At 34.8% G+C, this 13,410-nt stretch overlaps 2 protein-coding genes across 2 annotated transcripts in view; both read right to left on the bottom strand.

Annotated features, from left to right (window-relative positions):
- The window catches only part of LOTGIDRAFT_169560 (hypothetical protein), a gene marked incomplete at both ends in the record, with an annotated part of 4,068 nt that extends 3,330 nt beyond the window's left edge, over positions 1-738 (bottom strand). The window contains 2 exons of the mRNA XM_009067854.1: positions 221-305; positions 653-738. Of these exons, the coding sequence (XP_009066102.1) occupies positions 221-305; positions 653-738 (171 nt within the window). The remainder of the gene's footprint in view (positions 1-220; positions 306-652) is intronic.
- Positions 739-5,845: 5,107 nt separating this feature from the next.
- The window catches only part of LOTGIDRAFT_133948 (hypothetical protein), a gene marked incomplete at both ends in the record, with an annotated part of 54,415 nt that continues 46,850 nt past the window's right edge, over positions 5,846-13,410 (bottom strand). The window contains 10 exons of the mRNA XM_009067853.1: positions 5,846-6,051; positions 6,291-6,434; positions 6,758-6,942; positions 7,048-7,288; positions 7,475-7,829; positions 8,072-8,187; positions 9,657-9,847; positions 12,382-12,520; positions 12,799-12,904; positions 13,151-13,204. Coding sequence (XP_009066101.1) covers positions 5,846-6,051; positions 6,291-6,434; positions 6,758-6,942; positions 7,048-7,288; positions 7,475-7,829; positions 8,072-8,187; positions 9,657-9,847; positions 12,382-12,520; positions 12,799-12,904; positions 13,151-13,204 — 1,737 coding nt within the window. The remainder of the gene's footprint in view (positions 6,052-6,290; positions 6,435-6,757; positions 6,943-7,047; positions 7,289-7,474; positions 7,830-8,071; positions 8,188-9,656; positions 9,848-12,381; positions 12,521-12,798; positions 12,905-13,150; positions 13,205-13,410) is intronic.

The following is a 13,410-nucleotide window of genomic DNA, read 5'->3' as shown; positions in this document are numbered from 1 at the left end:
TATTAAAATCTTCTTAAATAATTATTTTTACCAAGTAACATAAAAACTTTTCAGATATTATAGGCTTCTCAAATTTCCCAAACCCTGAAAGAAATTACAATTTCAAATATTAAAATCTTAATTTACATCAAATAAATTTACAATGTTACACACATAAATAAAGAATAAATCGAGTTAAACTTACCTGGGTCAATTAAAGCTCCAACTCGGAAGTATTTACCACAGTACCCAATTCTATATTATTACCAGCGTAATGGTAGACACCTGTCTTAGCTAACATAGCATAATACTCGATTTCACTTTTACTACAATATACAAACATTAAAATAATTAACTAACTTCCAACTAGATGAAAACCTCTTAACACAGGCCAAATTCTCTCTCTCGTATTTAACAATCGACCTAATTTATGCAACTGCCATGAACTTCTTTAGTTCTGTGTTTATGAAAGAGCGGGTTGGACGGACTAGTACTAGAGGAACTTTGGTTTAGGATTGAAACTTTCAATGAAAGTCTGCATCACAAATCATACAAATGTCAAATGACAATGTTTACTTTCATGTTCTCGCGTGAAATTCAGAAATAAAAACAACCTACCCGTTAAAAGAAAATTAGAATAAAAAGAAATATGGCCAAGGACTGTCACCATAACCTTAAATCGAGTAAATCATGTCGTATGAAGTCATTTTCTGCCAAAATAAACTTTGAATGCTTTAAATTTTTACCAAATGCCGCCATTTTGTTTGCACCAGAAGTGACGTGTACAGAGTAATGCAATAATTTCGTTTTTTGGACAATCAAGTCTACCCTGTTCGTCTTTTCACTACCGAACTCAACGACGTTGTTAAAAAGAGTTCTCTCCCTTAGACCATGTTTTGATCAGTTTTGATTTGGCCGGATAACACTAAAAAATATACAGTAACGCTGGTGTTTTTTGTTTTGGTGATGGCGTGATTGTTTCGTTATATTTGACCAAATTGATTTTTTTTCTTGTCTTTCAGGGACTCTAACACAACAAATCAAGCATGAATCATCGCTCTGGACCCAACGGAAATACAAATTTGGCTTTGAATGGCGGGCATGGTAGGGAAACACGTGGGCGTGGCCAGTCTTGATTATTAGAAACAAAGCAGACTCCGAAGACATGATTATCCAGACTTATGTGTTTATAAAACGTAGTTTTGATAATCAAGACTAAATGTAAACAAACAAAATGGCTGACTTTGTCGTGAAATTTTCAAATTGCAGATTAAAAACATAAATGCCAGAGTTCTAACTTCATTTGAGAGTGAATGAAGGGTTTACCCATCATCTGGGGCCAGATTTCAAAAAGATCATACAGTTGTCATGAGCTAAATTGTGATGAATAACCGAAGTTTTGTATTTTATTGCAGGAATCCTGGCGTTCTGAAATCTTGTTTAAGTGGATTATAGTGAAACCTTTAAATAACGAAGTTTCAACGACAAGAGAGCCATATACAAGCAGAAGAAGTCGCCACATGAGAAAGGAGAGTACAGTTTGATCAAACTTGCACTGTTTATGTGAAATTTTATTTGCTATTTGTGTGAATAAAATGTATTACTTACTCTCCTTGTAAATCATTCATCATTTGAGTCATAAATCATTGATAAAATGGGCATTGGTTGAGTCATGAATTAGCTTCATGACATCCCAAGACTTTTGGGTCGTGGGATTTTTGGCTGCTCAAGACTTCAAACTGTGTTGAAGAGTTCATGTAGAATCACCCACCAGTTTACCCCATAATAAGAAAGGCACATCATCTACATTAGACTTAGTTTAATTCAATAACAGTATTGTAAGTCTAACTCAATATACATGTACTTGTTGAATAGAGACATCTTTGACATCCAAATGAATAAAACGCTTAGTTCTGAATGGTGTGTGGTCAAAAAATGTTTAAACTTAGACTTATGGACAAACCAGTTACAAGATTATATAACATATTTTAAACAAACTGCAATCTGCAAGCAATTGGTGTTAAATTTCAAACAACGAAAGTTTCGAAATTGTATGTTTGAATTCATCTGGAAGCGGACTTTCAGGTACATATTGGGTGAAAAAGGTTGAAGGTTGACACTTAGCTGACTCATAACAGCACTTGCCATGGAATAAAAATTTTGCTTACATGTTAAGAGTGAGAGATCAGATATAACTAAAACATCTTCAATGATTACAAAGCATGCATTCTCTTATAGATTGACTAAGTTTAAAAAATAATGTACCAAGTCAGCAACAGACAGACTCACAAAAGCACAGGCTATGACAAAATTTTTCTTACATGTTAACCTCTTATAGAACGCTGTCTTTTATCACTAGAATACTCTTGTTGATTGCTAGTTTAACAGCTTAAAGAATTTATATACCATAAGGTCAGTCAACAACAAGCTCACAATAAGCACAGCCTGTGGATGAATTTTACTTAATTGTTAACTAACAGAAAGATTGAAGTGAACATAATTTAACAATTGAAAGAATATATATTTCATAACCAAAACAAAAACTATAATTTTCATCATCTTCCAGTCTCAAAACAGAAATATTTTTCGTTAAATTTCAGCTTCGAAGCTGTGAACACCAAATGACTGAATTCACTGAAAATATTTCTGTTTTAAAACTTAAGGAGTGATCGAAAATTGTAACGAAATCATACATATATACATACTTATAATAATAATGAATATATTTTTAAAAATCAACAAAAAAAATTCACAATCCGAATAATGAGTAGAAATTTAAATAAATTTACATAAATTATTCAAATTAGCACAACTATTAATAATCACAAACCTTATATGGAAATGAAAATGTAAAGAAAAAAAGAAATCTGAAGACATATGATATGATTTTCTTCTTTGAATGTTGAATTAGATATTTGGGATGGGTTCAAATGTGTGCAGTTTTCAGTCATGTTTGTCTTTATCCAATCAAACAACTAGTTACAATAGGTTTAGACTTGCATGGATATGATTGGCTTAAATTTCAAATCGAAACTGCATAATTTTTGCATGTACACATGGCTTTTTCTTCTTAGCCTCAGCTGATAGCAATCCTAACTATCTAATTTCAACAACTCTGATTGGCTAAAAAATTGATTTAAATATCGTTGACCAATCAGATCTTGTGAAATTATTAAGCTCTGATTACCAGATACGAACTATATTTAAAATGGAAGAATGGAATGATTAAGAAATAAATAAAAGTTACTCTATCAAGTGATCACAGTCTGTCCAAAGAGGAGTGGCTTTAGAAGCCATTATACTTCATAATTGTGGTCTTTGCTTCTTAAGAAGACTTGGCAAAGAAGACTTGGCAAAGAAGTCATTACATTTGTATAATTATGGGCTTTTCTTCTAAAGAAGTCTTGCCAAAGAAACCATTTTATTTTATAAATATGGGTCATGCTTCTGAAGAAGTCTAAGACAATTTAGAATTCTGAACTCTTGTGAAAAAATTCCCACTCTGATAAGAATGAAAATACAACAATAGTGGATGACGAAGATCAGAGCATGAGTTTGAAGCTTTCATGATGGCATTTCACAACAAAAACACTTAAAGCATCAAAAATTACATCTAGGTACAGTTCAAACCATAAACAGGACCTGTTCACTTTGATTTCAGGTAGTATAAGTAGTAAGAACACATTGTACGTCTGCCTAGTTCAGTTTAAATTACCACTTTTCCCACCCTAAAACAAAATAGAATGCTCCACGACAAACCATGACCAATCGATTTTAATTCGGGGTGGTTTAAGTCTGATTTGTGCAGATTCGAAGTCTATTTATCTTACCTAAAACTAAATGGATTGGTCCTGTTCATGTTTCGAATTGTACCCGAAAAGTTTTTCATCACTTTACTTAATCACAACTCAAATACAAAATCACAAATATAACAGAAATATTAATAACTAAATAACATAATTTCATTGGTTAATGACTAAAAAATAACATGATTTCATTGGTCAATCAATTGACATCGTTTGATTTCATTGGACAATAGTACAATCATTTCATTGGCTCTTTCTGATCACATGATCCCTAACATTTTCATTAATGAAAAAATAACATAATTTCATTGGTTAATAAATTGACAACATTAGATTTCATTTGATAATATTTTCATTGGCTCTTTCTGATCACATGATTCTTTACTACATTCTGATTGGCTAACCTTTTCCTGTTACATAATACAGGAACAAATCTATTAGGTGACAAATCACAGACAACCAAATAGTGCAAAATATCAAGTCTTTGCTTGCTTATATTCTAAGTTTCAATATATTTTGGTGTAAATGGCAGCATCCTTAATAATACCTCTATAACTTACATATTCTCTATTCATTAGAACTACAAACTTTGTAACACAGTCATTGATTGGTTGAATTGGTTGTGCTAAATATAACATGCATTGTAATTGGTTGAGCTAAAATATACAAATGTTTTATGCAATTTCATTGGTTGAGCTAATCTTTATGTACAAGAATTTTTCAAATTCTAAGTTAACTAAATTTCACAAATATTCAAATATAGTGAGTTATTTTTATTCAAAAAATATTCAAAGTTAAAATGCACAATTTGATGGGACTTACTTGATTAAACAAGAGACGGTACAAATTGAGGCCTTGCTAAGCTCCCATTGGCCGTGTTTGGTTAATCAAGTCTGTCCCTTAGCTAAGCACACCTAAATTTAAAATTATCTCCAAGCCAACTACAATTTTTAATATATACAATTTTCTAAAGCAAGATTCATGCAATACTCAAATATTTCCACTGAAAAATATTGTTCGGGATGACATGGGAAAAAAAAAACGTCTAGTCGTTTGTACGGGAAAATAAACCGAGGCCCTGTGTGCTACATGCTGTGCACGTTTAACATCCCTCGACAGTTGGAAATCAACAATTCAACCAGGCTAGTGCCACTGTCCTTGCAAAGTGTCCTTCATTGCACACAGCATGGCCTTGCCCCTCTTCATAACCCAATCAAATGCAGAAAAGTAAAACATAAGCCGCCATTTTAAATTTGACGTCATTCATCGGGTCAAGGGAGACAATAATAGTGCATAAGAGTACTGAATCATCTTGCATATTACGTATTTACAATTAACAGAATCTATTTACAGCAGTGACCAGCCATTTTCAAAAAAAAGTGTGACATGATAAATGTGACTACATAGAAGATGAAAAAGGACTAGATAGTTTCATAGAATCCAAGGATTTACTTTCAGTTTGAAATTGAAATTTGTGATCTTTTCTAAAATTTTTTGTGTATCAGGGACACTGATAGCATCAACTTGCACCATTCCAATTTTTGACGTCTGTGGTTCTTGTTATTCGTCTAAAACTAAGCGTTTGATGACATCACTTTCGCAAAAGATGCTTAATAATGAAGACATCATCAACAGTACAGTATTTCCTGAATTACAGGAACCACAGACATCTGACAGAATATTGGAACAGAAGTAGTGTTTAATCATAAAATCAGACCTTATGATCCATGACAACGCCTCATTTGAAACTATTACCCTATAATTCCGCATAAAATCAATAAAAACGGTTATCAAAGCCATTTATTTGAATATTGCACAAAATAAGTTTGAGCCGTTTTGTCCCTAATAAATTCAATCCATTGTATTTGAAAATCACATCAACAAAAGGTGCAAAAACGTCACATCTGAGGGACAATTTTGGATGTCATAATTATAAGGACATGGGTGATGTTTCGAGCATCACTGGTGCATCACCAAGAGATCAACCGTAATCAGCTATAAGATGAGCACTAAACTAAATGAGGATGCATTCAAAAAAATAGTCTTAAATATCATACAGTTTATTTTTTGGTGGGCGTTCTACCCTTCGAACCTGACAAGCTTCCACTTGACACTGATGAGGTCATACCCGAACTCCGTCGTGAACTTTGACCTTTGACACTTTTCCTCTTCTTATCCCAGATGAGTTTGTCTGGACGAACAAATATCCCATGCCGAGAACGGCATTTAAAATAGCGTTGTTTATTCACAGACCCGTCGTTTTTACCTGAAATGAAAAGAGATGGAGTTTTACACCCTACTTTTGTGCTCCCAATTGGGCAAATGGGAACAGGACTCGCCAGCAATTTGCACTGGAGAAGTTCCCTTATTTGAATCGACCAATAAAACATGCCAAAAGAACAATTAAGTAAAGATAGCTTAGTTGACAAACACAAACAAAGATTGGAATCATGCAATTTGCATCCTTTACCAAACTGCCAACTCCCAAAATAAATTTGAACCTACCTTCAGGTTGATCTAGCTCTACACCAATCCAATTTCCAGCAGCAAAATCCACTTGACCCACGAATCTGACCACACCAGACTTGGGTACAGTACCCCTGGAAGAGGTGACAGTGACGCCCTCTCCTTCCTTTACCCAGGAGGGTACTGGTATATCTAAAATACGATCCAGATCAGCTCGGCTTCCAAATGAACATTCCGACATTGAATCTTCAAAACCTATTAAAAGTAGAAAACAGAAAAATATTGTTAACAAACAAAATTATTAAAGACTTTCTCCAAAAGTGCACTTTTTTTATTTATGGTCTTTCCTCACTGGTACTTTACATGAAAATCTTTAAGCCACTAACCTTGAGCTTGTTCATCTGTGAAATGCAAGCTGCTTCGTCTATCAACATCAGGCATTAATCCAGTACGATACAATGATTGCGTCTGGGGTGTTCCAATACAAGAAACCGGTCTAGGTCGACCAGACGAGCCTTTCCTTCTCAAAACATCAGCTCTGTCTAAAGACTTCACCTCATTGGATGATTTATTTAAAGATTCATCACTGATTGGTCGATTTAAATGCGACTTATCACTGAGTGGCTGAGAAGACTCATCAGCATCTTCGTCAATGTCTTGTAATTTTTCAAGTTCCTCCAGAGCATTCACACTATACAGATCACTATCTGGAGCATTCACAGAGTTCACACACATTGCACTATTGTCATCAAATACAGGCAATTTCGGTCGCATTCTGACGGATTTTTTAGCAGACGAAGATGATTCAGCTTTTGAGCTTTCCGATTCCACATTTTGGGATTCCTTTATGTCTATCGTTTTCTCTGATTCCTTTTTCATTTCTGGATTATTAGCATCTTTTTCAATGCTTGATTCAGATTCTGTTGTCTCTTTTCCATCACTGGTTTTTTGTCCATTTTCTAAATCCTTAGTATCAGCTTCAGAATTCTTCGTCTGATTGTCAAGTTTAGGGTCATTTGATTGAAAAAATGGTTCGGCTGTAACCGGTGGGGAAGGTATGGGTTTAAGCGGCGAGCCGGGTATATCAGGAACATTTTCATCCAATAAAGAATCAGATCTTTCCATTTTAACACATACAGAATTCTCCGTAGCTTCATTGGGTAAGTCATCTGCTTGTGGATGATCAGAGTTACTGTTCTTGTTTCCACGGTCATCAGAATCACTCTCACTACTAGTCTCTGTGCTAGCTGACTTCTGCCGCATTTTTTTCCCTTTTCCGTCGCCATGTTCTTCAATAGATTTGATGCTCATGGAATCTTCCGAGGATAGTGTCAAGGTAGAAACAGCCTGACTGGCGTACCCACTAGAGGTCATGGAAGGGGTATAACTCTTGGTTTGACCTTCCACTAAACTGTCGTTGGTTGAAGAATGGGTCATGTTGTTCATTGAACTTTGAACCCGGGTTTGTTGACTTTGAAAAGACTCAAATTCTTGAAAATCGTCGGAATCGTGTTGATGGTCGTCAAGGTGATGAACTGGTTTGACCCCAAGATCATCTTCGTCTTCTTCATCAAGTTCCTGAAGCAGAAAAGGATTCAATTATGGACTGAGGGAAAAATTCATAGATGGGCTTTTAACTCTGCGCACCTGCATCCTTGATGCTTTGATCATCAACTGTTAACTCCAGAATGTGGATTTGATAATTCAGGCACGCTTGGAACTTATCTCCCAAAACACCAGGAATAAAGATCTTTGGCCTCTGGTTGAAAGGGGATTTCATAATACAGCAATGTTCAGAGTTTCCAACCCGCAGCGCTTACCTCTTCAGTGCTCTGGTGTAACAATGGTTTTTGTTCCCGATGGTTTTGTTCTTCAAGCAGTGTTGTCATTGGTTTCATCAATTTCAGAGAGTGGGGACTCATTACGGACTTGGAACCTCCTGCAAGATGAAACTTCATTACAACATGTGAACAGGGGGCAAAATCCACGTACAATGAAGGAAACTAAGTGTTAGAAATTTGTTATTTAGGTTATTTTCAAGGTGCTTATCTAAGCAGCTAAATGCTTTTAAATCATAAGTGATAATCCCTGCTTATGTTGGCTAAGCCAAGCTTTATCTATATATGGTAATGAAGAAAAGAAAGAAAGAAAAAACTATATTTTACAAGGATAATAACTTAGGTTCACAGTTAAGGATCCTTTCTACCAGCAGGTCTTTGACCAAACCTCTTGGCATTGATCTTTCCTGGATTATCCGTCCCCATCTACAGCTGGGTAGACTTGAATAATGAGTCCTCATAAATTAACTTTCAATAAAGCTATCTAAATTCTACCAAACAATTATATTATCTTTGTAAACACTCTTAATTAAAGTATTAATTAAGTATTAATTAGTTTAAAAACGTGCAAAAATTGTGAAGTGAACTTGTAAAAAATACACACTTAGGTTTACATGCATTTATCACTTAACTATCTTTAAGATGTTACTTCCTCTGTAGGGAATTGTCATGTGACGTGATTGACATATTTAGTCCCGCCTTAAGCATGTCCACACATTTTATAGGCTGTGCAGATAATAAAATATGCCATATGTGTACAGCAATTTGTGATTGACATATTTAGTCCCGCCTCTTGCATGTCTACTTGTCTTTAGAATACATATAATTGGCTGTGTGTGTAGGGCATAAAATCTACTATACAGTTATTTGTGATTGACATATTGAGTCCCGCCTTTAGCATATATGTAAGTGTCTTTGTGTTTAGAGCATGAAGTCTGCTGTACAACAATTTGTGATTGACATATGTAGTCCCGCCTTTTGCATGTCATAAAAAATATATTTTTAAGTATTTTCCTAACAAATTAAAATTATAGGACCATTTGTTGAATTGTTTGAAAATTTTTGTCTACTACATAGAGATAATCTAATATTAAAACAAACGAAAAGTTCCCAAAATTTCAGATTATGAATTTCGAAACTTTATCATCAAAAACTAACTACAAAAATATTGACAATATTCAACGAATACAGACAACAGTTAATGGGTACAATATAAAACATACCAGATGGTGCAAACATTGACGCCATTCAAACAACATATATTCCTGATAACTCTTGTACAAAATCATTTCTGCTTGAAAATATTGAAGCTTTAAATTAAACTGAAGGTACCACAGAACCATTGAGAGTTTTGTCATGTGGTTCTCATTCTAACCATTGTAAAAGCGGTTTGTCCTACCATCTATCCTACTCAAGTTGTGAGTATAAAAGCAGTTTGTCCTACCATCTATCCTACTCAAGTTGTGAGTGTAAAAGCGGTTTGTCCTACTCAAGCTGTGAGTGTAAAAGCGGTTTGTCCTACCATCTATCCTACTCAAGTTGTGAGTGTAAAAGCGGTTTGTCCTACCATCTGTCCTACTCAAGCTGTGAGTGTAAAAGCAGTTTGTCCTACCATATATCCTACTCAAGCTGTGAGTGTAAAAGCAGTTTGTCCTACCATCTGTCCTACTCAAGCTGTGAGTGTAAAAGCGGTTTGTCCTACCATCTGTCCTACTCAAGCTGTGAGTGTAAAAGCGGTTTGTCCTACCATCTGTCCTACTCAAGCTGTGAGTGTAAAAGTGGTTTGTCCTACCATCTGTCCTACTCAAGCTGTGAGTGTAAAAGCGGTTTGTCCTACCATCTGTCCTACTCAAGCTGTGAGTGTAAAAGCGGTTTGTCCTACCACCTGTCAGTAATGTGCTTATATAAGGAACAACTTTTCCTACTCAAGCCATGTGTGCATTCAATTTTTAGCATATTATAGACAAGCTTACGGACAAGCTGATATTGTCTATATTGCTTATACTAAGGAACCAATTTTCAAAGAGTTTTGAAGAGTTTTCAGGAAAGAAAGATGACAACACAGAACGGACACAATGAGAGAGAAAGAACAATACAGAAATATAATGGTCACTCTTACTACCAAATAGTCTAAAGAAAATATTAAAATCTTCAAAATCTTTACCATGAACACTCGACATTCGCAGGTTTAGAAAACTGGGCCGAGCTGCACAGGGGGATAAAATAAACGCATTTTAGCTTGGGTTAGGGAATTTCCATTAAAACTGGGGTACAAGTAGCCAAATGTTTTTTGTACTAGAGAAGGACAGGTCTGGATTTCAAGGGATGTGATCCTATAGATATTTGTAGGTTTCAAAATTATTTGAACTTCAGGACTCTGAATTTCAAGGATGTGGTCTGTCCACAGCTGATAAAGCATCCAGAATTTTCTTGTCGTGTATATTAATAAAAACACAATTTTTGATTGTCTGATAAGATGTTAGGTCAAGAGTATATATATATGATAAAGCATAGCTCACAGCATAGTATTAGTAATCAAACGCTATGCATTTGCTATGCATATTAATTCTATTACAACTCTTCCAACACCGAGGTAAATTTCCTATTTCTTGGACAAAATATACCAAAAATTTAAGCATCTCTTAAAATGTTGTAACAAAAAGTAATATTCAGTGAGGTACATACCTTTTTGTGAAAACATCAAAAAAGCATTGAAGAGTGGAAATAAAATGGAAGCATAAAAAATCATCACATAGCAACAGTGCCAAGGAACGAAAACAAAATAATGTAAATAACGATGTCCAAAATATTGCCTCTCTCATTTTTGTTTGGATCTTTTTGAAAATAAGTTTCTGAAACCCATATCATTAATTTACTGCAGACAGGCAAGTTTTGAACATACGAAAAAAAAGAAATTGAAAGAGCAAGTCATCAGGCGGCCATTTTATGGCATCTTCATACCAACAACACAAAAAGCAAGTCCTTGTGACGCAGCCCATTCTTCATCTCATCTTCCTTGACAACGAAAGCCTCATTTTGAAATCAAAACATTGAAGTTTCCGGAAATTTGAAAGAAAATAAAAACACACATAAAGCAGTGACTGAAGCCAAAAGTAAAATAAAAATGGCGGATGATTTTGTGTGGTTGTTGACCCACCTAGACCAGTAGCTTTACACAGTTCCTTGGCAACTGTTGCTAGGGTTGAAGCATCTGATGTTGAACGTTGTCGAAATAACTCACCAGGGTAGTGCTGTGATTTGGGAGACAAAGGATCAAAACTGAGATCGGAGATGCTGTCTGCTCGAATCTGAAACGTCAATACAACAAAAATGGATCATTACTAGAAATATTTTCAAATAAACTGTAACAAGAAATCCAAAACAACAAGTCAGAAACATAAGTGAGTAAATATTCCATAATGGAAAGTGGTATCAGGTGTCCAAAAATGTAAGTATACTTTGCCTGGCACTACACCAAGCAAAAGATGGATCACACAGGCAAAGACCTACGTCCCACTGTGACTCATATAGGCTGCCTAAGAATTCACAAGAGATATAAGAAGAAGTCGTACCTGTTCCTCAAGTTTGGTAGGCGAAGTTAGAATCTAAAATAATGTTAAAATGTTAGTTAAATCACACTAACGAACTAATCGAACAATTAATATATTAATTAGTTCAAACTAATTAATCAAAGCTTGAATCTCAAACACTAACTAATCAAAGCTTGAATCTCAAACACTAACTAATTAAATCTTGAATCTCAAACACTAACTAATTAAATCTTGAATCTCAAGCACTAACTAATTAAATCTTGAATCTCAAACACTAACTAATTAAATCTTGATTCTCAAACACTAGCTTATCAAATCTTGAATCTCAAACACTAACTAATTAAATCTTGAATCTCAAACACTAACTAATTAAATTTTGATTCTCAAACACTATTTTAATACTAGCTATTTAATAAAAACGTTGCTATGGAGATATTAAAGATGTACTCCCTCTTAGAATGAACATAACTTTAGATTTTCAAACAACAGTTTATATTCATCGCTGGACCTATGGATTTATCAGATTTTCTGTTGTATAGTTATGACACCAGGTAAGTCCACCGGTAAATACATACTCTTTCTGACAAAGTTTGTTCATTCTAAGTCAAAAGTGAGCCTTTATTCTCTAATCTACTTCTCACAATACTATTAAAGATGGGTAGCCATTTTGATGAGCCGTTAAAAAACTAGTAAAATACTATTAAAGACAAAAATCTAAAAAGTATCAGACCGTAACGTAACGTTACCTGATTAATGTTAGGAACACTGGTCGTTTTACGTAACATTCCTCCAGATCGTCCAGTCACAGCCAGTAATTCCTTGACAGCTACTTCCTGTCGTAATCTATCTAATGTCAAGATACTTTCTACTGCTGAGATACCTGTAAATAAATAACGATTTCAAATTCAAATTCCAAAATTTTGTCACAGTATATAAGCTTAATGCAAGCCCCCCAGTTTTGCAAATATTGAGCAAAAAAATGCGCATTATACTTGCAAATATACGATATAAGATAGCTTTAGGTTCCATTTCCATCAAAACTATGTCCATGATCATTTCTTTTGCATCTGACTCACATATCGACTGAGATTAGAATCCATGAACACCATTTCAGGTGCAGAAAAGAAAGATGTAAAACTCCATTTCATATCAGTTTACCTCTAATATATTTTTCGATATATGTTTCACCATCTGAAGAATTTATTTGATTGGGGGAAGCCGCCATTTGAGCCAAAGTTTCCATTTCTTCTAAATCTTCTGATCCCTGGAAAATATTACGAGATGGATGAGATGAGGGGAGAGCAGGGGCCACAGTATTGTCAAGGGAGGCCTGAAGTCAAGTGAGGTGTCAAATCAGGGCACTCTTAAAATGGACCCTCCTTTTTGCCACTGAATACTTCTGGATCTCCCTTAGCAGTGATGCGAGGCAGAAGGACTGACATGGAAACAGTCCTCCACAACAAACTCTATGTGCGTTACAAGACCCTTAAAATTTATGGCCGAAACTAACCTTTGGAATGTTAGAGACAACTTCATAGATTATAGAACTGGATGTCAAATAGTCCTACAAAAAATACAAAATATTAGTCAAAATAGTACTAATGATCCAAACAACAAAACCCAAATCCAAAACAACATATTGGCAATACATTGGTAGCAGCTAATGAACTTTTCATATGAGGAGGTATATTAATCATAAGTGAGTAAGTATTTCATAATGAAAAGTGGTATCAGGTGTCTAGAAGAGTAAGCATACCCTGCCTGTCACAA

Source organism: Lottia gigantea (genome assembly GCF_000327385.1).
Source record: "Lottia gigantea unplaced genomic scaffold LOTGIsca_87, whole genome shotgun sequence".
NCBI classification, from domain to species: domain Eukaryota; kingdom Metazoa; phylum Mollusca; class Gastropoda; family Lottiidae; genus Lottia; species Lottia gigantea.
This window is presented reverse-complemented; position numbering and strand designations above follow the sequence as displayed.